Genomic DNA, 27,336 nt, shown 5'->3' with positions numbered 1-27,336 from the left:
TAGGATTCTGAATCACTGCACTAGTAGCTTTTTGTCTACGGTGCACTGTCTTCTAAGAAGGGTAAGAGTGTTGAGGATTTCATACATAGCTTCTACCCCAGCCCTTCCCTTAGCACCTTGTCTATCAATAGTTCTCACCCCAGAGCTACCTCCATTAGGAATTCTATTTTCAATGCTTGTTTCCTGCTGAGTAAAAGGGGGGGAGGGTCCTAGCTATATTGGGCCTAAGTGTCTCAGGCCTCACTTCATGGACACATTCAGTTTCAAAGATACTCATGAACTAGCCCCCACCTCTCTACACCTGGGCCTTCTCCCTTCACCACAATTGGCTTTTCATGTGGACCATGGAGATAAAGGAGGCATTACATACCCATGTCAACAAATGGCCAAGGAGACACAAAGCCTTACTTCCTAGTGCTTTGAGACAGTGAGGGTCACCAAATGACCAGGTGACCTTTCAAGGGACCCTTTCCTAGTAATTGCAGCATCCAGGTTTCCCTCATTTTGACCATCAGGATAGAAAATTGAAATACACATCTCTATGCTTACAGAACAGTAGAGGAGTTGTGCTCCTGTGGAAGCTTGGAGCCATGTCTCTGTATTTCTCAGTCTGGGTGGTGGACAGGACAGAATGACAGGTGAGCTGACTCTCACATTGGGATAAAGTACCATGTACATGGACAGAGCATAACTGATTATGAATTCTTCAGATCCTCCTTTACCACCTTGCCTCTGGCCCCTCTCTTTTCCCATAGAAAGCTTTGGCAAAACCTAGCACTCTAGATGGTGATACCTGGTTTTTATGGGGAGTTGTTCTGGCTCCAAACCTGACTTGGTTGGATAAAATATCTCCTAGTTATTCACCAGCTACTGTAGAAAAGAGTGGATGCTTCTTTTCTTTCCAGACACAGCACAGCTGACCATAGCCTTCCCACAAGAACAGAAAGGCAGAAAAAAATTCCTGTGAGGACCTAGTAACACTCTCTTGTGAGCCTTTTGTGAGACAGCTGTGGACAGAGGGCTCTGGAAGTGTGTGATCCATGTGCAGCCTGACTAGGGCAAGTACAACGTGGCCCAGAACGAGGACAGCATTTCCCTCACTGTCCCATCAGATCATAGTGTACTTTGTTCTCTTCTTGCTGGTGCATCACTGAAGGACATATAGAAATGAGAGAATCTGTGCCTGTCACTTACTTCACAAACACCGAGTGCCAACTACTGATTGCACCCTTAGAACTACCATGGCTTCTTTTTCCTTGACAGTATTTGGATTTGAACTCGTGCCTTTCTCTTGCTAAGGCAGGTGCTTTACCACAAGCCCCTTTTGCTGAGAGTTATTTTTCAAGTAGGGTTTTGCGTTTTTGCATAATCAGGTCTCAGACTAGGATCCTGGTCTGCCACACCTGGAGCCACAGGTGTGAACCATTGTGCTTAGATTATTGGTTGAGATGGAGTCTTACTTTTTGCCTGGATTGGCCACAAGCTGCAATTGTCCTGATCTCTACCTCCTGAGAAACTGGCATTACAGGCATGAGCCAAGCCCAGACCAAACATTTCCCTTTCTTTTAAAACTCTGCTTTCTATCCAGCATCTCTTGAGCCTAGGAACCAGTCTTAGGGACCTTCTCAGAGCTCCCCCTTTTGGCTTCTTTCCTATGGGGAGGGGAAGTGTAGGTAGGGCCTTACCATGAGGAAGGAATACCCGATCCAGAGGCTGCGCCAGCCCAGAGGACACTGCGGAATGGTGATGTCTTGGCTGTGCACAGCAATGGCTTGAGAGGGTGCCTCACACACAGAACAGCGGCTGATGTACTGAGGAATCTGGGCCTGGCCTACAGGCATCATGGGAATGGGAGCCGTAGTGGAGAGCCAGTAAGATTTATCATTGCGCCTGGCATAGTGGCACACTTCATTGATATTGCAGTAGATAAAAGGCATGGTGGTGAAGCGAGGCAGGCAGGAGCCAGCAAATCCTGGAGACAAGGTGGAAAAAGAGAGGGAAGGTCTGGCTTAGGTTCAAGGCTACCAGGACTGGACAAGCTAGTTGTCTGGGTTTATAGTTTTTCACTTCTCACAGTCCCATGACTCTGTCTCTACACTGAAGCCTGCAGGTCAAATATCTGTCTTCCTTTCCCTTTCCCTTTCTTTCTTTCTTTCTTTCTTTCTTTCTTTCTTTCTTTCTTTCTTTCTTTCTTTCTTTCTTTCTTTCTTTCTTTCTTTCTTTCTTTCTTTCTTTCTTTCTTTCTTTCTTTCTCTTTCTTTCTTTCTTTCTTTCTTTCTTTCTTTCTTTCTTTCTTTCTTTTCTTTCTTTTTCTTTCTCTCTCTCTCTTTCTTTCCCTTCCTTCCTTCCTTCCTTCCTTCCTTCTTTCCCTCCCTCCCTCCCTCCCTCCCTCCCTCCCTCCCTCTCTCTCTCTCTCTCTCTCTCTTGCTGGTCCTAGGACTTGAACTCAGGGTCTGGGCTCTGTCCTTGAGCCTCTCTGTGCTCAAGGCTAACACTCCACCATTTGAGCCACAGCACCACTTTGACTTTTTCTGTTTATGTGGTACTGAGGAATCGAACCCACTCTGCCACTAAGCCACATTCCCCACCCTGCAGGTCAAATCTTATTGTAAATGTACTGAAGGAATTTGATATCAGGAAGAATCTTCTTATAAACTGAACAATCACTCTCTAATTAATTGGAATGCTGGGCTTTGTAAAATCAGTATGTAATAGACTGAATCCGTGTTTAAGGTTTAATAAGCCTACAGTTAATGCATTTAATTATCGAGCAATCATCATTGCCCTGAAGGTCATGTTATTGTTGTTAGTACTAATCAATAATACTTAATGGAAGCATAAACACCAAATATTTTTCTAAGCATTTTACATCAGGTGATTCATGAACTCCTTATGCCACCCTATGTGCCAGGTACTGGAATTGCTTTGTGCCAGTAAGGAGGAAGTAGAAGCTTAGAGAGGTTGAATAACATGAAGATCTCACTCAACCCTTCCTACAGTGCTCAGAGATGGTATTGTGGTACATGGCTAGCATTTGAACCCATGTTGGCTTGACTCAGAACTGGTGCTCTAACTCAATACCCCATAGTGGACTCAAAGGGCTGAGAGAAGCAAGGTTAGGTCTTGGTCTTGTGGGGAGTCCTGTGGCCAGGACCGCCCATCACAACTGGTACTTACCTAGGTCCTGATTATGGGCTTTCTCCTGTCCCTCCACGAACAGCAAGCTGTAGCCCACCCACAGTTGACTCATCCCTATTGGGCACTGTGGCACCTGCTCCGACTGACTGTGTTTCACCAATGTGTACCCCACGTGTACACTGGGCCCAGGTATCCCAGGCCTCCCCAAGGGGCCTTGCTTTCCTGGAACTCCTAATGGGGAAGAGAGCAGAAAAGGTGAGCTTGGTGCAGCTGATGATACATACAGCCACTCACTGTAAGGCATGCTGTTTAAACACATTATCTCACTTGATCCTTATGATGACCTTGGGAGATGTTACTATTGTGAGCCCAATGTGTAGATGAGAAGGCTGAGACTCAGAGCTACAAACAGCTGGTATGTCATAGTAGAGTCCTGAATCCGACTTGGACATACCTAGCTACAGAGTTACTATTATGAAAAAGCACATTATCCATCTTCCCTCTTCCAACCACTGTCTCTCAGTGGGATGAGTGAGTGGAGAGGGATTTTTCTCAGGCCCATCCTTGAAGACTCTCATAGGACATAACAAAGTAGCTGCTGAGTCAGAAGCATTGAAAGCAGTGTTAGGATGAGCAGGAAAATGCCTTGCCCTCCTCTCCTGTCTGTGGCAGATGTGGGTGATGGATTGTGACATTTTTCCACAGAGCCTCAGAAATGGTGTCTACTGAGGAGAAGTTATTTTTTTGTTCTCAGTGTGAAAGGAAGGGAAGCAGCCAAGGTGCAGGCAGACACGTCTCTCAAATATCTTCTGAGCTCCCTCTTTCTCTCATTCATATCATAATCCCTGGGTAGCAAAGGGAAGGGGCACTTAAAAACTAGAATCCAGGCCAGACATGGTGGGGCATACCTGTAATCCCAGTTCCTGGGGAAGCAGGGGCAAAAGGATGCTGAGTGTGAGGGTAGCCCAAGTAAAAGTACAGAGATGTAGTCTCACAAAAACAAAATAAAAACAAGAAATAGAAGTGTAGCTTCCTGGGTTCAATTCTCAGTGGAGACGGGGGAATGGGAGAGAGGAAGAGAAAGAGGCAGAGAGACAAAGGCAGAGATACAGGGAGAGACAGAGGGGGAGAGAACCCAGAAGAGAATCTGAAACAATTCTTTGCCTTCCCGAATGTAGGGCTTCCCTTCGCTGACTGTAGGGAATGAATGGACAAGAGCACAGTATTTGAATTTCCTCAAATTATGACTCATCCCCAAGTCTCAGCCTTGCAGAATCCCTCTGCCCCCTAGGTTGACATCTCCAGACCTTCAAATCCTGGTGGGCCTTGTAGTCCAGGAACACCAGGATCACCGAGTGCCCCAGGTAGGCCTGGAAGCCCAGTAGGACCGTCTTTTCCAGGAATACCAGGTAAACCTTTGGGGCCTGCAGGAGACAAAGCCAGGATGGGGTGAGGGTCCATATGTGTTTAGAGCATTCAACCTACAGGGTCATAGAGGATCCCTTCCTGGGAAAAAAAGTATTCACAGAAGAGAGCGCATTCTCCCAATTCACCACAAGAGGGCGCAATCTCCAGACTTGGCAGGAAAGGTTGCACTAACTGAAGCCTTGGTGCTCACCCTGGGCAAGGAGTTGAGGCTAGCCCAGCCAGTTCTTTACAGCAATGTCTCTGTCCTGGCTCAGGCTCCTTGCTCTTCACTGAGTTCTTATAAGCTCCTTCTTACCCACTTCCCTCTTCCTCTCATTTTCCCATCAGTGCTTGAAAGAGTGAAGGACCACTGTTAGCATAGGGTCCTATTGAGACTTCTGACTTAACAGTCGTTTGGGGAAAAGCTAGAATTTAAAAACTCATTTCCTGTCCCCTTGACCTGTGTTTTCTCCATGCCCTTGTTCTGCCCTTTATCTACCACTGCACTCCTTCCATCTCTATGCAGTTGTTCAGGCTACTCTCTCTGATTTTTGGAGGAGTGACCATGCTCTGCTCCCACATTCTCCACAGTGGAGTAGCACCACTGTTGCACTGGTCCTGCTGGACATTTGTTACCCTAGGAAGAAACATGGGACTCTTGTGATGAAACAGGAAATGCTCAACAAAGGCAAACCCTTGGAATCAAGATTCCAAGCCAACTTAGCCAAGACCACTCAGCTTCTGAAGAATTCCACCTCTCTGTTGTCACCCTTACCTTGGAGGCCAACAGGCCCTTGGAGCCCAGGGTCCCCTGGGAGGCCATGGATTCCTTTGAGGCCTGGAAAACCCAGGGGTCCAGGAGGAGCCTGTATAGCTTCTGCAATTGGTGTTCGTCCAGGAATACCTTGGGGACCAGGAAAGCCTGTGGGCAGGTGGGAAAATGGCATCCTCAGGCTGAGGCAGAGAAAGAAAGCAAATGACCTGCCTACCTTTCTGTTAATCACTGGTTCTCTGTCTTGTTTGTTATCCTAGTTTCCACTGAATACTCCCACGACAGTTCTTGTCACCCTGTACAAACTACACTTGCCCCATATAACTATAAGTGTTTGGGTAATTCCTAGGGGGCAGGGGTTGGGTCCTATTCATCTTGATTTCTCAGGGCCTAGAGGGTCCAAAGAACGATAAGTGGTATGGCAGTTGTGCCAAGGAGGCTTACAGGATGCATCTCACTCCAGGAGTTCTATTGACATTACAGCCCAAGAGTCCAACCCCACTTGGCTACTTTGCTAATAGAATAACTTGATTATTAATTCATTGAACAAGTATTTTTTGGAGTGCTTACTAAATACCTGAGTCCTTGAAAAGCTGGGACTAGAGTAATGATAAACCTTTATGAAGATTTTGGTCCAGTGGTAAAGATGAACAATGCATATTCTGACAAGTATCATTCATCTTTATGCAAATTGTGAGAGGTGCTATAAAGGAAATTAAGGATTCAGTGACGGTGGGAGGGAGCACTGGATGGCATGGTTTAGAGGTATTAACTTCAGAGAACAACCAGCACCCTTTCATAAGCAGTGAATGTTAAGATAAAACCATTTGAATGTAAGAAAGAACTAGCCATTGTAAGAGTAGAGGGGCATTGAAATCTGAAGAATAAAACCAACGTATACAATAGTCCTGTGGTAGGCTAGAGCTTGTGTTTTTGATAACTCAAGAGGCCACTGTAGCAGAAACACAGTAAGGGTCACCATGCTGAAGAGGGAGACATCACCAAAGGCTTTTACAGGTGTCATGGATATCCATGGGGTGTTTTTGGCTTTTAGAGACTACTTTATGAAAAAAACCCAAAACAAACAAAATCAGATTCTGAGAGAGGAAAGATACTGTTTCAAAAATGCTGGTGGCTTGGACCTTGGAGGAGATAAGAAGTGAGTGCCATTGGTTCAGAAACCTAGAGTGGGTGGAGGTCTCGTGAAAGCTTTAGAGGAGGGTTTTTCAATTATGAACTGAGCTGAGTAGCAGAAACCACTGTGGCAAATCAGCAGTGGCCTTCAGTCTTGCAAGCTGCTGAGGGGGAGATTCCTAAAATGGCAAGACCTCCTTCTAGTGTGGACCCCCACACCCAATTGCTTTTTTGGTATGGTGGGGAATGAATGACTGCTGAATCCTTACCACCACACTGAAAGCCCAGTATATCATCTCAACTCACCTTGTGGCCCTGACTTCCCCTTCGTCCCAGGAAATCCTGGGTCTCCTTCTGGCCCAATCTTGCCTGGAGTCCCCATGAAGCCAGGCTCACCTCGTATTCCTGACAAAGTCCAAAGGAAAACAAGTCAGGTCTTGGCCTAGTGCTGGTAAAATGGACACTAGGCAGGAAGAGAGCTGCCACCTGGCCTCTCTCCCAAGGTTGTAAGCCTGCAGATTGGAGACGGGCCCAGCTGCTCCCCCAAACAAGCTTACCTTTCAGTCCTAGATTTCCAGGGAGGCCAGAGAAGCCTGAAGTTCCTTGGTCTCCTTTGGGCCCTTGAAGGCCAGGAATTCCAGGGAAGCCAGGGTCTCCAGTGTCACCTTGGTCTGAGGATGGCCCAGGGGGACCGGGGGGACCTTGGAGGCCTGGGCGGCCTAGGGATAAGATTGAAAGAGGAACAAGAGGAAGATGAGTAGGGTGTAGCCATTGCTGAAGGTCTAAGTACCTATAGGAAGCTAAAGCTCATTTTCAAGATAGACAATGTTCCTGTCATCTGTGAAGCCCCTGTTCCCAGATCTAGTCCCCTGTTGTTTAGCTGAAGGGAGGAATGTGAGGCCAAGCAAGTCCACATATGTCAAGCAACAAGTACTGAGGCTGCATAGGATACAGTATTCCACCCCCCAGCACAAGACAAAATGGGGAAGCCAGTCCTCTTTGGACTTTCTCATCTTTACCTCGTTCTCCATCTAGGCCTGGTTGACCAGGGTCACCAGGCTGTCCTGCTATGACTGAGGGCAAGGAGATGCCTGGAGCTCCAGGAGGACCAGCCGGGCCTTGGAGACCTGGGAATCCTGTAAAGGGTAAATAAAAGGGGCTGAGTGGTTTCACTTGGCCAGGAGAGGGCCACATGCGGTCAGAAAATGGATGTGAATACACAAAAATGGAAGTTTTACATAGTTGCTAGGCCAGAGAACACCAGTAGATGGTGCTACTCCCCTCATTCTACCTTTCCGGCATGCAGCAAAAAAACTGACTTCCCTTTCCACCTGGAGGTTCATTTTATTGGAACTATGGAACATTCTAGCTTCCAAGTTCACTTGTAATGGAAATACTTTAGGCTGTTCTTTCCTCCAAATAAATTAAAGAAAACATGACTGATCAGCTGGAATTTAAATCCCCTTGTTGTTGTTGTTTTTTTAACATCACTCCCATACCAAACAAAGGTTTCTAATTTAGCCAGATATGTGTGATGAGGCCCAAAGGTTGCAGACAGGTAGAACCCAGACCCTAGCCAGTCAGCACAGAGGTGAGCAGCGCACTGTACCTCCCTGTTTCTTCTAGGACCCCAAGGCAAAGTGGGAAATAATCTTTTTAGATAATTTATATTACTAGTTTAATGATTGCTTAATTGCCTATAGAATAATTTTCTCTGTATTAAAGTTCTTCCTCTTTCCTGTCTGGCTAAATAGCCTTTTAGTAGAGTAGATAAAAATATTTGCTTGTTCAGAATTTAATACTGATTTTACATGTTTTCTGTTTGTAGAACATTTCCCATTATAGGCTCAAAAACAAAGCTTTCATCTGATCATAAATGGTTTATTTATGAGTCACATGTCAAACATACAGATATTAAACTCCTGATTGGAAAAGACATCAAAGCTAGACACACAAGTATAGGCATTGCTATTGTAGATAGAGCATGAAAGACTTCATTTATTTCTTTGGTATATTTTAGAAGACATTCATATGAAGCAAGATCAGTTAAAACTGGTTGATCAATTAAAACTGTTATAGTGACTTAAATTTTTGTTTGTTGTCTTGTTTTGGTGACAAGAAAATAAAAATATATTTATACTGAATTTCCCATTTTATATCCATCTAGAAAATTCATGTACACTTATAAAGAAAGATAATAGATTGGCTAAATTGGATATTTAAAAAAATTGCTCATTAGTTAATTGAATCATCAAGGAATCTAGAGAAGAAAAATACATTTTATGAAAAAGGTTGTTGATCATTTTAGATCGGAGAAAAGAAAAGATAAACACAAAATGAAAATCTGTTATAAAGCCACATACTGATAACATTGCCATTTATTTCTCAGGGATCCCCTGAGATATTTTTTTCCTTTCCACAGAGACAAGTATCTTTAAAGACATCATATGCTTTCCCCTGAAAACACAGCTTCATGTGTGTATATATACACGGAGAGCTTATATGTTTGTATCAGCTAAAACCATGTACAATTAACATGCCCTGTATCCACAGAACACAGACTCCAAAAGTTCCCATGGATGTTTGTGAAGCATCCTCTACTCTTTTTTTTTGTTTCTTTAGCTTATAATGATATCAAGGTGTCTCAAAGCCTAAATAAAGGCATTAGTCATGTGAACTTGTACAAAAAGCTCATGTTTTTGAGCTTTTAAGAATAAAACACTTCAAATGAGTACATATGCAAGCAAAATGGCCTGTTTTTCTAACTCACTCTGGTGTCAAAGCCTAAAAAACTATATATGCAAATGCAGCCTCTATATATTTACTCCAAATATGGAAAAAATAGTGGGATGGAGAATCAATTTAACCAAGGGTGTTGTAAAGATAGGAAAGCTGTGGTTTTCTCCTATGGGTCAATCCTTGTTTTGTACTGACTTCTACCATCAAATCACAGATGGGCTCCTTTGAGGGAGAAGCGATGACATAAGGCATATTCACTTTAAACAAATTGTTTCAACTAGATATTGACAGAATGCAGTAGAATGCTTATAAATAACATGTAAAGAAGAATCCACGTATGACAAACATACTTGTGTTCAAACAATCTCATTAAAAAATATAGTATTACCTGTGTGGACATTTCTTGTGTGTTCTCTACAGATTCTACATCCTTCTCCACCTCCCTGAGGCACCCCTTCCTGAATTGTGTGTTTATTATTTCTTTCCTTTCCATCATAGTTTGCCCATGAATATTTGTAACATGAAACAATGTACTGGCTGGTTTTGCTTATTTTCCAAAGCTTATCAATGGAGTCATTCCAAATGTATTCCTTCATGATGTGTTTTTCTCCACTAAACATTATGTTCCTGAAATGTATCCATGTTGACATGTGCTGTTTACTCCATTTGGTATTGTGATTTTTATGACTAAAAGAAATGGATAATTTAATGATCAGGCATTAATAGTCAAGATTTGCAGACAGAAAAGGAAATGTCTTGTGCTTTTATTCCATTATGTTTTCTCTATGTCCTGTGAAAGAAGCCACTCACCTTACAGGCTCAGATCCTGCTTTGAGCCCTTCTTTGCAGAAGATGCTAGCTTTCAGAAAAGAACAGATTGTGCAGACCAAAGGAAAGAGAAAACATGGAAACATGGAAACAGCAGATGCTTGTATTCAAAGTGCAGCAGGAATAAATGAACGTGTGAATATAGTTCCTGGGTAACATATGCACATTAGAAAAACATAAACATAAACCAAGTAATGAGACCCTAGACTAGAGCTAGGAGGACTAGGACATTTTGCAAATATGATTTTGACAGGTTAACATAATGACCATTATTTCTTGAGCACCTACTGTTTGTTAGACACTGAGGTAAGTGTTTTTATATATATTATCTCATTCTTCATTAATATATCAAGCCTATGAAGTGGTTGTGTTATTACATCCATTTACAGAAAATGAAGACTAAGGGTTTATTGGCAATTGAGAGGCAAATGAATTCATTGTTCAAAGTCCTTCCTTTATTTAGTGAGAGGTAAAGCTGACATTTGAGCAGAGTTGCCTGACTCTTATCTGTGCTGCTTTTCTGAATTCATTTCCTGCTTTATACTGAGTGGGAGAGGTAGGGGTCTTCAGAATAGTTCTATGGAAAGTTGAAGGCTAGGGATTCATAACTTTTCAATGGTAGGGAAAAGGAGGCTCAAAAAAACTTCAGGTTTCATGATGAGTCCAGGGGCTGAGATTAGGATGGAATTTGCTTTCCAATAAAAACAACAAATCTTAATTGTGCAGGCTATGAGCCTATTCATGGGAGATATTTAGTCTCTTAGTCTTGGGCTTCTTCTGGAAGCCAGTGTCTTTCAGGGTCATGGGGATACCATCTGTACTGGGCACAGGAAATTCTGGCCAACTCTCACAAAGTACACAAGGGACAAGTCCTATCCTTTAGGAGGGGTTATTCCAGCTCTGATCAAGTTACAAAAGAAGATTTGAGGTTAATGGGGAAGAGTTAGTGGGAATCTGGAAGCTGAAGGGGAACTCAGTGAATTGCTTCCTAAACACTCATCACTGAGAAGCTCTCCTGCCTTTTTTAGGAGTCAATCCATGGGTTCCCAAGACTCCTAGAGCTGCAAAAATATGCAAAGTTCAACTCTTAGAGCCACCTGGCCCCGATGAACCCCAAACAAATGCCTCATTCAGTTTTTACAAGGCCTGTCTTGGGCCCACTTACCTCGGCCACCTTTTTGTCCTCTTGGACCAGGTTGCCCTGGAGCTCCGATGACAATTCCTGGTGTGCCTTTTTCTCCTTTTGGACCAGGCAAGCCAGCAGGCCCGGAGACACCAGTGATACTTGCTCCTAGCAGGAGATATGGTGAGAAGGGACAGAGGTCAGTGAAGGTGGAGCCTTCATGTATTGTCTGTGGGTCAGAATAAAAGCTCATTCAGGTAGAGAGACATCATATCGAAGAAGTTTAATTGAAAGCTTGTGAGTTCAAAGACATAGAGTATACCATAGCTGAGAACTCATGTGGGGTATACCACAGTCTAGGACTCACAATCAGACCAGGCCATATTTCTGGAAGAGATGGTGTCCATTTCACCCCTGAGGATCTTTCTTACCTGAATTTCCATGAGTACCCTTGGTTCCTGGAAGCCCATTCAGTCCATGTAAACCAGGAAGCCCAGAGAATCCTGTAGTATAGAGGTTGGAAATGGCAGTTGTTAATCACGAAGAGTCAATAAGATGTAACTACTCACCCAGAAAAGTATTGCAAGGTCTTTATTTACAAGTCCTGGTGTTTCTTGAGGTACTACATAATGTTGTCATGGAAAATAGTCTACCCCTAACCTATAATCTGTGTCTGATGTTCTCATGATTCTAATCAGATATCAAAATAGCTTGAACAGCAAAGTGGCATCTAATTGGTGTTACATCTTATGAGTTGAAGGCTTGGCCCGAATGTAGCCATGTTTAGAGGTGGTGTTGATGAGGGCTCTAACCTCACTCATGTACTGGGCTACTGGGAGCCAATGGAAATTTAGGAGGTAAGACTTAGTTGAAGGGAGTGGGTCCTTCAGGGAGTGCTCCTGGAAGCTACATCTTGTTGTCAGATGCTTCCTCTAACTCTCCCTGCTTCCCGTCTTCAATGTGCTGAGATTTTTACTCTATAACATTAGGTTTCTTCAAGAATGTAAGAGTGACATTGCCAAGACCCTGAGATGCCACTCTGAGAAACTGTTTCTAGAGACGTGTTGAATAATTGTTTTAGTCAGTATAAAGGCAATACATTCTGTGGTAAAAACCTACTCTACCTTGGATAAACTTGGTCCCCAGTGTTTTAAGGTTAAGAGATAGTGAGACATTTCTGAAGTAGGGGCTAGTGAGAGTTTGTTAGGTCACTGGAAAAACTGACCTCAGAAAGGACTGAGGTCATCCACATAGGACTTTGGCTTAGTTCTTTTGAAAGAGAATTGTTATAGAAGAGCATGGCTGGCCTCACTGCTCACTGTGACTTCCTGTCTTGCAATGTAATCATCTTTTGCATACAATCTGCCATCATGCCATTCTCTATGAAGTTATAGAGCTAGGAAGCTCTCATTAAAGATACTGCCGTGCTATTTGGACTTTCAACTTCCAACATTGTAAGGTAAATAAGCTTCTTTATAAGCACCCAGCCCATAGGGACTTCATTATAATAAAGAAAGTCTAATGCTATCCTCATGGACACAATGTTTTTTTCCCCTTCATTCTAGCAGACCATCCCTCTCTTTTCCTTTTAATATTCATGTATCCCCCTCCCCTTAGCCTGAAACATGGCTTATCCCTAGCTACTGTCTTCTCAAATAAAGTAGCTGCTGTCTTTTATTGACAGGATTGTCTTTCCACTTCCTGCCCTGAAATACACATACCTTTAGGTCCTATTAAGCCAGATGGTCCCTGGGGCCCAGATGACCCTGGATGACCAGAGGCACCTGGAAGTCCTGGGTCTCCTCTCACCCCTGCAATTCCTGGAAGCCCTAAATGTGAAACGAAGGCAGTTCAGAAAATAGCATGGCTTGAAGCTAATCCTGATGTTTTTCAGAAGAAAGTTGTTATGTGGTGTGGTACCTGGGGAACCAGAAAGCCCAGCATCTCCAGAAATACCATCTTTTCCATCTTCACCTTTGTTCCCTGGAAAGCCTTTATCACCAATCAGTCCATCTTTCCCTTTTACACCTATAAAATCAAGAAAAGGCCTGATGGTCAGGTCACCTTTTTGGCAGTGTGTTCATCCATAGGAAAGGGTAAGCAGGTATGTGAAACCATTTTGAATTGCTGAGGGAACTTGCTTCAAAGAAGAAATTCTGAAAAGGACCATGGCAGCTATCTTCACATTTGGTAAGTACTGCCCAATTAAGAAGTGAGTAGACCTTCTGAATACCTTCCAAAAGTAGGGGTGATGGGTTGGCATGCTTGAGAGGCACAGTGTAGACAAAAGTCTATCAATTAAGGAGGTACCATTACCCCATCTTATAAAAATTTTTTTTGGATTGGTTGTGGGGCTTGAACTCTGGGCCTGGGTGCTGTCCACTTGAGCCACAGTGCCACTTCCGGCTTTCTGGTGGAGATAAGAATCTCACAGACTTTCCTGCCAGGGCTGGCTTTGAACCTCAATCCTCAGATCTCAGACTCCTGAGTAGCTGGGATTACAGGCATGAGCTACCAGCACCCTGCTCCCAGCCTATAAGTTTTAAAGGGATAGTAGGCATGTTTGCCTGGGGAATATATAGGTAAGAAATTTTTCTGCATACGGTTAAAGTTGCAGTCTCCAAAATCACTTCCCATTTTTTTTGAGCAATGCATGAGGTATATGAGACAAAAAAATGTAGTAACCTTACCTTTAAAACCTGGGTCACCTGGTTGTCCCTTGGGTCCTGGGCTACCAAACATTTCAAACGTCTGGCCTTGATCTCCTGATATTAAGATATTGTTCAAGTGGTCAGGAGGGGGTAGGGATCTTTTTTTTAACCACAGAAAACTTTTGACATGCATGTTTTCCTGATTCAATGCAGCCAGAGATGCTGTTTGACAAAATCATTCATTGGCTAAAAGTAATCAATCATGTGGGAATCTGGATGCTATCAGACTACTAAAATGAAATGCTGTTACATGCAGCAAGTGGAAATACATCACTAGACTAAGTATGTGTGAGAAGAGGGTAGGGGGCCTTAGAACACCACTAATACACAACAGTGATGTCAGCAGTGATGGAAAATTGCCCTAACTAGTGGACTGGGTTCACAGGGAAGTGGATCTCTGGGGTCAAGTTTCTTCTCTGCTGCTGAGACTGGAAGGCAGACACGTCAAACTTCAAAGCCAATAAGAATGTTTTCCTTGGCTCCAGAAAAACCTTGAAGATCTTGGTAGGTATGCCTGGTTGTTGCATCATATTGGGAGAACAAGGATTACAGAGGGGGCTTGGTCAATTGGGAAATGTAAACCAATTAGTTGTCTTCTACTCCATCCCCCCAAGACAATCTTAGCTGGTAGAAATCTGCCTTGTTGAAGAAATAGGTATTAAAAGAGAAAAATGCTCCTTACCTTTTGAACCTGGGAGACCAGATGTTCCTGGGAATCCAGGAGCCCCAATGAGACCTTGTGAACCCTTCAAGACAATACAGGTATCATCATTGCTGCCCAAAGTTCATAGCTGCCCACCATCTCCCTCCCCTTCCATTTCTGAGCCATTGCCTGAAATGTCCATAATCCTCAGTAAGAAGGGACAAGTGAAGGGGTATCCTGCAAAGGGGAAGGTGCTGCTGAGTCTGGGGCCCATGTGCACACTTAAGGCTTGTAGGGGAAGGATTCCATCTTCTGACTAATCTGTTCTTGTCACTCATAATTTCTCATTGACTATCACAACTGAAACTTTGAGATATCAAGTGTAGCTGCTCTTGCAAGTCTCAAAAAGTATAGAACATGACAATCTGACCAAGAACTCAATGTGCTCCACAGATAGCTCCCACCACTGTGAGCAACACTGCAGAACCATTACGTGTGTGACCTGTTGCTTTGCCATGCAGGGCAAACCTTCTGCTGCAGCTTCCACAAGGACCATGAGGTCATCCTGTCACTAGGCAGCAGATTATAAGTGTGCACATGCTGGTCATCACCTGAATTTGGATGGATTTTACTGTTTTCACAGGCAAAGCTATAATGGCAGCTTACCTAGCACACCATCGGCATCTAGAAAGTGAGCATGTTAAAATTGCTTTTAACAGCTCTTATCCTGGTATCTGGTCCTGGTACCCAGTATGGTTCTCATCCATTTGGAAATGTACCTCATATAGATATATGTTACTTAGTAATTTGGGCAGGAGGCTGAGTGCTGCGCTCAGTAGGGCGCCCCTTCATTCTGCCTGTTTCTACGCCTGGCTTCATCTGGCACACTGCCATAGGTTCTTCTAATATAAGATTCTCTCCCAGAATGCCTTTCCACTCACTTCCAGCCCTTCTTGTATGTTCAGAGTGAAGACCATTCAGTCCAGAACAAGTTCTTTTGCAACTGTTTGCTTCAGGAGTGTGTGTGTGTGCGCGTGTGCGCGTGTGTGTATGTGTGTGTGCATGTGTGTATGTGTGTGTGCATGTGTGTATGTGTGTGTGTACATGTGTGTGTTTTAGTGGATTGACACTTTTGAAGGACAAGAACTTTGCCTGCAGGGGATGCTAGTGTTCTGTGACCAGTTCATTTAAACCTTTTGATACTGTTACTTTTATTTTCAGTACTGGGGACCTAATACTGGGCCGTGTACATGTTAAGCAAGCACTGTACCACTTGAGTCATATCCCAACCCTTTTGTTTTTGAGATAGGCCTTTTTTTAACCTTTACTTTTTTATTAATTAAATTTTGTTGACAAGGTGTTGTGCAAAAGGGGTACAGTTACATAATAAGGCAGTGAGTACATTTCTTGTGATATCTTACACCCTCATTTTTCTTTCCCTTCCCTAGATCAGGTAGGCATATATACAATATTCAGTGTACCAAAATCATATACAGTAACCATGTGGCATACACCAAAGGAGATTCACCTAGAACTTTAAATGTAATGTCAACAATAGAGTCCTCCTGTGTCCTTCTCTTGGAGTTGTTTTTGCTTATCCTCGTCTTATATGATCATGTGTACCTAGCTGTTGAGCTATTGGGATCCAGTGATAGGTCTATCCTAGACCTTTTTATGTTCAGTAGTTGTTTGTTTTTAGATACATAATGTAAGGTCGCTGACCCAAATCTGTGGAATACCATTTGAAAAGAAGTTTGTTATTTTGCAGACCTGGTCTCTACTGTTCCACCACCACCACCACCCCCCCGCACCCTAACAGTCATATATAAAGGAGACCATGTCCCTTTGTTTTCTGTGTTCTAGGCTTCTCTTGCTCAACATTATTTGTTCAAGTTCTGACCATTTCCCTGCGAATACCAATATTTTATCATTTCTAATCACTATGTAGTATTCCATTGTGTATAGGTACCACATTTTTGTATCCATTCATCTGTTGAGATAGGCTCTTGTTCACTTTGCCTATACTGGACTCAAATTCATGATATTTCTGCCTGTATCCAGGTAACTGGGATTGCAGGCATAAACTACCACGCCTGACTTGATGCTGCTATTACTTATGCAGAGCTTGCCCTGTGTTTAATATATGTTAAGTGTGTTACATATGTTATCGGAGTACTGATTGCCTGAAAGGTGTTCAAATATTACTCCTATTTTTTTGCCAGCCCTACCAGGGCTTGAACTCAGGGCCTGGGCTCTTCCCTGAGCCTGTCTGTGCTCAAGGCTAGTGCTCCACCACTTGGGCCAGAGCACCACTTCCGGCTTTTTCTGTTTATGTAGCACTGAGGAATCGAACCCAGGGCTACATGCATGCTAGGCAAGCACTCTACCACTAAGCCACATTCCAGCCCCTTATTACTCCTATTTTTACAGATAAGAAAAATGAGGCTTAGGGAAGTTAAGCTGTATACCCAAGGTCACAAAGCTAATGAGCAATAGAGATAGGCTTCAAACCCACTCTGTTTCCTTGCTAAAACAATTCTAATTTGCCTTTTCAGAGCCCCAAGAAACTAAATTTGAATCTTTGGCAATTTTCATCCTATGTAGTACTTTGAGGACCTTTATATCAGCTGGGTATGCTGGGATGATTCCACGTATAATCTTAGCAGGTGGATACAGGAGGATTGTGAGCTCAAAGGTATGCTGGGAAACATAATCCAATCCATCCTAGATCATATAGCAACACTTTGTTTCAATACCCACCCACCCATACACAAAGATCTTCCTATCAAAACATTGAGGAGTCTGTCTGTGCTGAGTTTGTATGATGTCCCCAGTGGGGTGCAGAGGAAATCATATAAGGCAGTTCCTATTGTCAAGTCCCATCAACTTCATTCAATGAGATTCCATCGCAGAGCCAAGTAGATGGATCAAAACAGTGAAAAGTGGAATGTAAGGGTCTTCTGAGATGGTGCCTGGGCTGGCCTGAAGGAGAGGGAGATGCTGCCAACTTTAGAGTAGGCAGGAGGTGCTTTATGTGGGGAGATAATGTAAGAGCACAGAGAAGAGGATGCTCAGGAAAGGCTGGAAGACCCATTACCAAGAGTGGGCTTTGTCTGAGGGTATTCTGGGAGATAAGTCTGGGTAGTGGTCTGCCATTAGAAAGGTGACCAATATGAGGCATGTCCCTCTGCTATGGAGGCCTTTCTGTGGTGGAGAAATGAGTAACTGGGCATACTTACACGTTCTCCTGGCATTCCTGGGAAACCTGTGATTCCTGAGGACCCCTTCAGGCCAGGTAAACCCTGTAGTCCTAAGGAGCCAGGGGGGCCTGGCCTCCCACTGAGCCCTTTGGTGGTACTTGGAAGACCGGGAGCTCCAGGTAGGCCTGGTGACCCTGGAAGGCCAGCTTCTCCTTTGTCACCTGAGAAAGAAGCAAAAGGCTGTCTGAAAACCTGCTCACTCAGGTGCAGGTGTCCTGTGTCGCAGGCCAAGTGCCAGCTTGGTTTGGGGAACCAGTCAATTGGAGGCAGGGAAATATAATAGAGAGTGGTACCTTCAGCCTTATGGTTAGGGTCACCACAGCTCTGGCACCAAACAAGCATAAGCATCTCAGTGCCTTTGCCCCACTATGTGCCAGGTACTCCCAGGAGTGGCACAGACTGAGGTTCTAAGCCTTAGTTCCACTGTGACAATGGCAAGTAGAAGTCTCAAATCATAGGCTTTCAAGACCAGGAAAGATAGACTCTTTGAACTACATTCTGCCACCCACATTGCTGTTCTGGGAGGTACAGATTGCTCAGGAAAGAAGCCAAGCTGTAAACTCCTTTTGAGCATATCTCCTGGCTGTCCCCTGCTTCATCACCTTTGGGCCCAGGAAATCCATCTGCTCCAGCTGAGCCCTGAGAGCCTTTGTCTCCTTTGAACCAAAGATTGAGCATTGGAGGTCTTGCAACAGGTACTCCGACTGGCCCCGGATCACCTCTGTCTCCTGCAGGGATGCAGATCAGGCCATTAGCATGAGAGACTTACAGGCCATTAGCATGAGAACTTACAGTAAGACATGGGCTGATCTTTCATATCATTTCTTCTCACACTATCCCCTCAAGTCTTCTTTCTAGGCCCTTCTGTCCTCTTCCTCATTCCATTTCCAACTTTGCATTTCTGTGTATACCTTCTTTTTTGTTTTTTAGAAGCTAGCGCTGACTTTATTGACACCCAAGCCACAGATGCCCACTGGGAAACTCCAGGGTGGCCAGCACCTCCATAGGGTAGCAGTGCCTTCAATGAACATAAAGCCCACTCTTAAGGATTTTGTGTCTGGTTAGCCAGAGAAGGAAGGGCAGATGGCTGCCTTAGCAGGACTTGGTTCTAGCTCCCTCGGTAGGTGGTGTATGACCAGGGGCTCAGTAGCAGAGGCATGTGGAACTTCTGAGTCTCCTTTGCAATGTTGAAAACAACCTCCACATATGGGTAGAAGCTCTCCTGGCCCCTTTTCTTCCAGTAAGCCTCAGTGTCGAAAGACAGTTTGTAGGTGCCTGGCTTCATTTGACCTGGTGTCAGGAGTCCAGGGCAGCGGCCATCTGGGTCTGTGTAGCTGGGGAGAAGATGGGCTGCAGAGAAGGGACAAAGAGCCACCCTTCCCCAGTTGTGGATTTGCAACCCCAGATAAATCTCTCATCTGTGTGAGTAAGCAGAAACAGTGGACTGTTTCTAGGGACACCACTGAATTGCCTATTTAGGGAACCACCAAGGCAGAGGAGCAATTGGGCAACAAAACCTCTCAGACTGTGTACACTAGAAGTAATAATTGTATTTGACATTTTCTTTATGCATGTTTATTAACAAAATGTGAAATACAGCATGTCTTGTTTTATAACCTGTGTTTTACACAGTATATTGTATGTTGCTATCTCGGTCAGTAACTATCTAATTCTACCCACAATACATGGAGGATTCACATGGAATGGGCTGATCTCTCGCTCTGCTTTAAAAAAAATTTGCATGGGGGCTGGGAATATGGCCTAGTGGCAAGAGTGCTTGCCTTGTGTGTATACCTTCTTTCTTTACAAACCCAACTTTAGATCCTACTCAAAAGCTTCCTCTTAGATTATGCTTAGATTATGTGGAAAGGTATAGCTCTCTCTCTCTCTCCTCTCTCTCTCTCTCCACACCCACACACACCCACACACCCACACACCCACACACCCCTGGTGCTTGAACTCTGGGCCTTGGTGATGTTCCTGAGCCTCTTTGAGCTCAAGGATAGCACTCTACCACTTGAGCCACAGAGCTGCTTCTGGATTTTTCTGAGTACTTTATTGGGGATGTATCTCACAGACTTTTCTGCCCAGGCTGGCTTTGAACCATGCTCCTCAGATCTCAGCCTCCTGAGTATCTAGGATTATAGGCATAAGCCACTGATGCCCTGCTAGACCTCTCCTTTGGTTTAGAATTTTGTTCCCTGAAGTCCCATGTGTTAAAGCAATGGTTTCCAGCCCATGACATTGTTGAAAGGTTTTGGACATTTGAGAGGAGGAATCTAGGGGGAGGAAGACAGGTCACTGGGAGCATGTATTTGAAAGGGATTGTGGGACTCTTATTTTCTTATCTAGTCTGCTTCCCTGCTGTTAGGAACTGAGTAGCTTTCTCTACTTCATGCTCCTTGCTGTGGTGTACTGCTTTACCATAGGCCCCAAAGTAATGGGGTCAGATGATCATAAGTTAAAACCTTTGAAAGGGTGAACTGGGTATTTATTAAAGAACCACAAATGCTTATTTTTGTTCACTGGAAAGCTAACATAGCAAATTGGTAACTGAGAGTGGGGTTGTTGCTGTGACTTCACATGAGATGATGTAGAAAAGCCTTTGGGATGGTTTTATGGAAGAAATTTTGAAAAGTTTGGAGGGATGGGTTAGAGAAAACCTAGACTATATAAGCAGAACTTAAGAGACAATTCTAGGGGGGGGATTAGAAGAACATCATAATGCTGAAAGAAATGTAGACAGTAAAGGCTATGCTGATAAGATTTTATTGGGAATCAGACCAGAGGCTTTCCTTATTACTTTGTGGTAAAAATGGATGTATTGTGCCTATGGCTTCCGGTCTACCTTTAAAGGTGACAGACTAGCTTTTCTGGCAGAGGAAATGTCAAGCCATCAAAGCTTTCAGTAAATAGCATGGGTATGACTGGCTGTTTTAGCCAATAATAAGAATCAGGAGCAAAGAGGAACAGAGTAGAACATTTTGGAAAACTTTCAGTTAAGCCCCAAATGTAGCACATTTAAAGGTGCTGCCAAGTAGGGTGCAGTTGCTAAAGAGTTAGTGTCATTAAAAAGAAGCCAAGTAGTAGTTTGCTTTGAATTAAAGGAAACATGGAAAGATCCTACCCAATACCAATCACAGACTCAAAGGCGTAAAAGAGTAAACTATGTTTAAAAACTTTAAAGAGTCTCAGTACATTTTGCACAGGGCTGCCTAGGTCCCCAGAATTTATTTCTTGTGTTCAGTCATCAATACATTCAAAAGGGTGCTGTAGCTATAGCTCTAATGGCCTTGGTACAGTTCATGGCATGACAGATTTTTGGTGTTGATTATGTAGGTATACAGAACACAAGGGTTATGGGGTCATAAAGGCTCCTATCAAGATTTCAGTGGAAAACATGGGCAGCCCAGGGTATTATGTGAATCTGTGAGGGTGAAGCTGAAATTGTGGTGTTGGAGATGCCAAAGGGAATGTAGAAAGCCAGCCAAAGCCAGCTCACTGTAGGCAGTGAGCAGAGCCAGACTAAGAGAGTAGTCATGTGGGCTCTAGCCAGTAAGGTTATAGGAATGAAATGCCTAAGTCCTTGAAGTCTATGTTCTATCATAATGTGCCCAAAATACCAGGCATAAAACACTAGAATTTAATATTTGCCTTGCTAGGTTTCAGTATTGCTCTGGTCCAATTCTTCCTTCCTATGTCCCTAGTCTTCCCCTTTGAACTAGCAATGTTTACCCTATGCCAGTGTACCTTGGTAGCTGTAACATGTTAATTTGATTTTGACATGGGCTCATAGTTAAGAGTTTGCCTGGAGTTTCAGGGGAGAGATTGGACATGTACTTTTGAGTAAAGGTGGAATAGTTAAGGCTTCGGGGATTCTTAGACATGGACTAAACATACATTGTTAGATGCACATGTGCATTTGGGAGATAGGGAAAATACTATGATTTGGGTAAACGTGCTCCCTAAGAACCATGTGCTAATGGCTTGTTTCCAAGCCCATGATGCTGTTGGGAGGTGATGGAGACTTTGAGAGGTGGAGCCTAGTGGGAGGAAGCTTGCTCACTGGGGACATGCTTTCAAAGGGGATTATGGGACTTGGATTCCTTCCTCTCATTCTTTTGCTTCCCAACTGCCATAAGCTGAACAGCTTTTCTACAACATACTGTCTCCTATGATGTATTGCTTTGTCATAGAGCAACAGGGCCAAGTGACCATTCACTGAAACCTCCAAAACCATGAGATAAAATAAACATTTTCCTCTTTATAAGTAATTTATCTCAAGCTTGTGTTGCAGTAACAGAAAGCTGACTAACAGAGTCCCTAACATTCAGTGCTAAATCTGAAATGATTTGTCTTTTGGTCTAAAAGGACTTAATTTCAGAAGCCCCAAATCTTATTTACTATACAGTTGGTACAGGCCATGGAATGGCAAAGCCAACAATTGAAATATACATCAAGAAGCAAAATGTTGTTCTAGTATTCACTTCTCACCTTTCTCACCAGGGCTACCAGCCCTTCCAGATGTTCCCATCTTTCCAGGTGACCCAGGAACTCCCTTTACTCCACTTGTTCCAGGGATGCCAGAGAGACCTGGAAATCCTGGAAAACCTGCTGGGCCAGGGGATCCTTTTTCACCTGTTGAAAAACAGGAGCTTCAACTATTTTCCCTGTCTTACATACAGGGAAACAGAGGTTCAGAAAATTTGAATAACTTGCTCAAGGTCATAGAGCTAAGAAGTTGCAAAGAAAGGATTCAAACCTGGGTTTTTCTATCCCAAAGTATCTATTACTACCAAGCTCCTAGTCATTTCACATTTTATGACTCCAGAAGTAGGTTCATCTGTTCTGATTCACTAAGTTTAAAGCACATGTGTGACACCGAAGAAACTCCCAGCCTATCCTATTTATGTGCTAAGCAGTTGTATGCCCCTGGACCAGCCACTTTCTTATTTATAACAGAGTTGTCATCTGCCCAAACATTGATACTACTGAGACAATCAGCATCAGCAAGAAGTGAGAAGTAACAATCTGTCATACAAATGAATTATCTCCATGTGGTTCTTGTAAGGTTCACCAGAAAGGAAACCTTCCACATGCAGAAAAGAAGGCAGAAAAGAGTTTTTTTGGGGGTGGAGGCGGGGAGAGCAAACTGTGGCCCACAGGAGATGGAGACTCATATAGACAGAGGGGAAGGAAGAAGAGAAAAAGACAGGAGGGAACTTGCATTGAGCCAGATTATATAGGGAAAGGAGAAGCAGGACCACAGTGGATGTAGAAGTGATCTTCGAGCCTGGGGAACCCCTCACTATTTGAGGAAGGTGTCACTAGGGTGGTTAAGGAAATGACCTCAGCAGATGAGGAAGTGACCTGACTCACAGTCAGGTGATTACTGTTCAGGCAGGTGAAGAGGAAAGAGGGAGGGGCTGTTCTCTAGGGCAGACCTAACATTCCAGGCATTTGACAGTTACAAATAGGTGCTGATTCTCTTTGGCTACTTCCTGCTGGCAAGGGGCATCAACATTAGGAGTAGAAGGCAGAGTTGTTGTCCAGTCTGGGAGAAGGCAGCAAGTGGCAACTGTTCCTTGGTGGTGAACACATGTATGAGTCAATGGATAAAATATGAAAGAAATCTTATAGGGCAGGGACTGAACAATAAGAAAAAATATTAGCGGGTACACAAATGGCAGAAGGAAGGGTTCTGGGCAGAAAATTGACAATAGGATGACTTGGCTAGTTCCTATCTCCTGCATTCCGGAAGTCCTGGAGTTGGTGAACATTGTTCGTAGCTACTTCTGACATCTGGCTAAGAATAAACAGTCTGGCAACTGGGAAGGGGAGAGCGTGGTAGACTGGTTAAGAATAAACAGTCAGAGACTAGGACTGGGTTGGAGTGGTTAAGGGCCCCAGTAGGAGTCCTTGGTGGATGTCTGGATTATAGAGAAGGATGGCACCCAGGAAGATACCAAGGCAAACTGTCCTGAGTCTAAGGCTCACTTTAAGTTTCTGTTCAATTAGAAGGTAGACGGGTATGGACATTAGATGGGCAAGCTTATTAAATATTTCTCTTGATATAGTCATTTCCTGAACTGCCCTAGTCATGCCTTCCTTCAACAGTGAAGGTTCCCCAGGCTCTGAGATGCATGCGTAGTCCCGCCTCCCCCTTTCCCTATATAATCTGGCTCAACATGAGTCCCCTCCTCTCTTTTCCTTTTCTTTCTTCCCCTTTGTCTCCATGAGCCTCTGTTTCCTGTGGGCTCACGGTTTACTCTCCCCTGCCCCCCACAAAAACTCTTTTCGGCTGGAATCATGTGCCGTTTCCTTTCCAGAGAACCTTAGAGTTCTTATTGCCCAAGCTTTTCTGAACGTGTTTTTCAGTCTAGTATTCAACCTAGCAGGAAGAATGGGTGCCTTACCTTAAATGGAGAGTCTTCCTTTAATATTAGTCTTACTCATCTATCTTGCCACAGGAAGCCTTGCTTACCTCCCTCCCTGATCCCTAATCTTAGACTTGGTGAATAGGGCAACCTGAGCAGCTGGTATGCTTCTTTTTGATATTCACTATTCATTTCATGGTTTTGATTATTTCACTTACCCTTTTGGCCTGGGAGGCCAGGCAGCCCTGTGACCCCTGGTAAGCCTGGGTTCCCCAAGACACCAGTTAACCCTGGAGATCCAGGAAGGCCTTTTATCCCAGGTAAACCTCCTTTTGTAGTCGATCCAGGTTGACCGGCCTCGCCTTTCAGACCTTTTTTTCCAGGATGTCCTGAATCAGCACAGGAGAGAGTATGGACACTGTTAAGTGATGTTGTGTCCAAGTTGGGGCTGATGCCTTTCCATAGCTCCTGATTAGTTTGCTTGGTGACTTTTGTAAATAGCCCTTTAACAATGACACATGTAAGCTGCTAACAGGAGGAGTTCCTAGTTGGCTGGAGCATTAGCACCTGCCACCCAGAGTACCATGGCAAATAGCGATTACTTCCAGTACTGGCACAGTAACTGACAGGGAGAATGACCCCACTGTGATTATAACTTCTCCCTTTATGAATGTAGTTCCCTGCGCCAGCATCTGAATGGAGCTCCAGGAAGCCAGGATGGCAAATGGGCTCCAGTTTTGCTCTACTTTCCAATTGGAATTACACCACAATGGCCATTTCCCTAGCCAACCCCTGAAGTAGAAGTTAAAGGATTGCTGTTGTTTCTGCCTTGCAGGGAGCCTTGGCTACCCGTGTGCCCTTTTAATCCTTCATACAAGCGGTTAAGTCAGCCAGTTCTTTGGCATTAAGGTTGAAAGACCCCCTAGTGGCAAGTACTGTGGAAACCCTCAAGGCCCATTTGATCGCCTAGGTATTCTGCAAGTCTTTCACCAAGGCTTTAAGTTGGTCGATGGGATTAACCTCCAGAGCTGCAGCCAAAATGGAATGTTCAGGTACAAAGCAAGGAAATTAAAAAACCAAAGGATTAAATCAATGGTGACAGAGGTATTTGGGCTTCCAAAGAACCTCAATGAATGACCTGGCTTTCTATGGACTGAAAAGCATCAAGTAGTTGTGAGCCCCATGATTCCAATGGGAGGCATTGATGGGGATTCCCCAACAAGAGAAGAAAATTCAATGAGAGCCAACTCCACAGCATGAGTTTAGGGATCTCTGCCCTTGTAGGCGAGGTCATGTTATAGTATATAATCAGAAAATTTCCTAGTGTGTGTGTGTGTCTCAGTCTGTGTGCTTGTATGCTGTGCTTTTTCACTTAGGTAGCCTATGTGAAAACTCCAGGAACACTGAAGGGCAATGATGTTTAAAAGGATATTAGTGACTCTGAGAATAACTCAACTTCGTTCACTTGGCCAGGAATAAGAGGTTCTGGAGGTTATGCAAGTAAAAGGAAGTCATGAATTCTCTGCTGGAATCAGGGTATCTCAGGCCCTAGTGCTGAGTGCAAGCTATTTCTTGGCCATGTTTACCTGAGATGTTGGTGTTTAGGGTGCTCATACTTCTCCTCAACCAAAAGTGGGCTCCTTGCAGCCTCAGGGAAAACCATAGGATTGGGCTAGATCCCCCTCAACAGAATGCCTTGTCTAACTAGGAAAGGCAGGACATAGGAGGAAGCACAAAAAGGGGACATGAGATTCTGGAGTAGGGGCAAACAGTGATTTGCTGTCATATTTTCTAAGATGAACTACAGCAATGTGTTTAGTTGGCATTGCCGGGGTGACATGAGATATGGAACCTGAGAAGTTAGGAAAGTCAAGACTCATTTTAGATTCTGATCACTTCACCAAGGCTGCACTTGTTCCTCAGGAAGCCTGGGTCCAAGTCTCCCTAAAGTCTATTAAGTAGAGGTTCTTCCTCCAATGGACCTACCTGAAGTGCCTGGAAGGCCTGGTGAACCTGGGTGCCCAGATTTGCCCTTGATGCCATATGGGTCACTAGCCCCTGGGGGGCCTGGCTGTCCCATTTGTCCTGATGTGCCAGAGCTGCCCCGCTCACCTTTGGGGCCTAGTAAGCCAGGTCTCCCATGAAGACCTTAAAAAGAGAAGTGTGCAGATGATCACAGCCTGGCTCATTATCAAGATCAGGTCACTAAACCAACCTCCAATACAAGAGCCAGGTCCAGGATTCATCCAGGTGACACTGTCTTCTCAGCTCTTCTGTCTTCTCAGCCAGAACCTCCCCCTCCCATCTCTTTTTTTAAAATAAGAATACAGTAATTGTATAAAAGGGTTTCACTGTAATATTCCTATACATGCATATAATGTCCTTTGGTCAAATTCACCCCTTTTACAAGCCAGACACGTTGCAAGAAGTCTATTATTTATAGTTGCTTTAGGAATTACTAAAGAAATGGACTCAGGTCACTTAAGGAAAAAAATTTTCAAGTAGTGCTAGCACAAAATACTTTATTTTAATCCCTTGGTTAATCTATTATCTCAGATTCATGGAAGTATTCATGCAAGTATATAAGTTGCTATAAGGCTTTCTGTAGATTGATACAAGACGTAAGTGGGACACAGAAAGAGTCACCATTGGGTCCTGGAAGGCCAGAGTCTCCAGGAAATCCTCTGTCTCCCGGTAATCCCTGTAGTCCTGGTTCCCCTGGAGCACCATTTTCGGCACCAAAGATGTCACCAGGGGCTCCCTTGGAACCTGATAAGCCTGGACTGCCAGAGGTCCCAGGCAAGCCATCTTTTCCAGAAAGCCCAGGAAAGCCAGGCAAGCCTTTCTCACCGCGAGGTCCAGGAAATCCTAAATGTAAAGAGGGGAATATAAGAAAGACCATGAGTATTTAGAAGCTATTTGTATAGGTGGAGATATCTACAGCATTTTCCTAATATATATAAAAGCTAAGATGGTAATAAAGAACAAGGGTCTCAGTTTCTGGGAGGACTAGTGCATGCACAGGGAATGTATCACATAACCTGGAGAAGGCTCTACTTCTGGGAGGTCAGCTGTGGACAGAGTTTAGCAAACTGCTCCTAGGGCTTTTCAGGTAGTAATGAGTGCGGGTTACACAAAGGTTTTCTGGCTAAAGCTCAAATTCTTCTGGAGTTTTCTAACTCTTGATGTCATGACTCACTCTTC

The 27,336-nt window shown here is 44.0% G+C and overlaps 2 protein-coding genes across 3 annotated transcripts in view; both read right to left on the bottom strand.

Moving 5' to 3' along the window:
- Col4a6 (collagen type IV alpha 6 chain) overlaps positions 1 to 27,336 on the bottom strand; it is a 287,163-nt gene that overhangs the window by 1,059 nt on the left and 258,768 nt on the right. The window contains exons 26-44 of one of the 2 annotated variants that reach the window (XM_048336449.1): positions 26,779 to 27,000; positions 26,119 to 26,280; positions 24,351 to 24,521; positions 22,250 to 22,393; positions 18,358 to 18,483; positions 17,735 to 17,916; positions 14,535 to 14,598; positions 13,832 to 13,906; positions 13,062 to 13,169; positions 12,863 to 12,970; positions 11,573 to 11,644; positions 11,184 to 11,309; positions 7,471 to 7,587; positions 7,009 to 7,170; positions 6,758 to 6,856; positions 5,321 to 5,467; positions 4,446 to 4,562; positions 3,178 to 3,369; positions 1,686 to 1,972 (exon numbers count right to left, since the gene is read on the bottom strand). In XM_048336449.1, coding sequence (XP_048192406.1) covers positions 1,686 to 1,972; positions 3,178 to 3,369; positions 4,446 to 4,562; positions 5,321 to 5,467; positions 6,758 to 6,856; positions 7,009 to 7,170; positions 7,471 to 7,587; positions 11,184 to 11,309; positions 11,573 to 11,644; positions 12,863 to 12,970; positions 13,062 to 13,169; positions 13,832 to 13,906; positions 14,535 to 14,598; positions 17,735 to 17,916; positions 18,358 to 18,483; positions 22,250 to 22,393; positions 24,351 to 24,521; positions 26,119 to 26,280; positions 26,779 to 27,000 — 2,681 coding nt within the window. The remainder of the gene's footprint in view (positions 1 to 1,685; positions 1,973 to 3,177; positions 3,370 to 4,445; positions 4,563 to 5,320; positions 5,468 to 6,757; positions 6,857 to 7,008; positions 7,171 to 7,470; positions 7,588 to 11,183; positions 11,310 to 11,572; positions 11,645 to 12,862; positions 12,971 to 13,061; positions 13,170 to 13,831; positions 13,907 to 14,534; positions 14,599 to 17,734; positions 17,917 to 18,357; positions 18,484 to 22,249; positions 22,394 to 24,350; positions 24,522 to 26,118; positions 26,281 to 26,778; positions 27,001 to 27,336) is intronic. The other variant, XM_048336450.1, reaches the window with a different exon arrangement.
- Positions 18,688 to 21,830, bottom strand: LOC125344029 (5-hydroxyisourate hydrolase-like). Its single transcript, XM_048336641.1, has 2 exons — positions 21,822 to 21,830; positions 18,688 to 19,166 (listed from the first exon to the last, which is right to left on the bottom strand). The coding sequence occupies exons 1-2, from the start codon at positions 21,828 to 21,830 to the stop codon at positions 18,864 to 18,866; spliced, it is 312 nt and encodes a 103-aa protein (XP_048192598.1). The 3' UTR covers positions 18,688 to 18,863.

This window comes from Perognathus longimembris, chromosome 28, assembly GCF_023159225.1.
Source record: "Perognathus longimembris pacificus isolate PPM17 chromosome 28, ASM2315922v1, whole genome shotgun sequence".
In the NCBI taxonomy this organism is placed as follows: Eukaryota; Metazoa; Chordata; class Mammalia; order Rodentia; family Heteromyidae; genus Perognathus; species Perognathus longimembris.
Note: the sequence above shows the minus strand (reverse complement) of the source record. Positions and strands in the feature narration are given on the sequence as shown.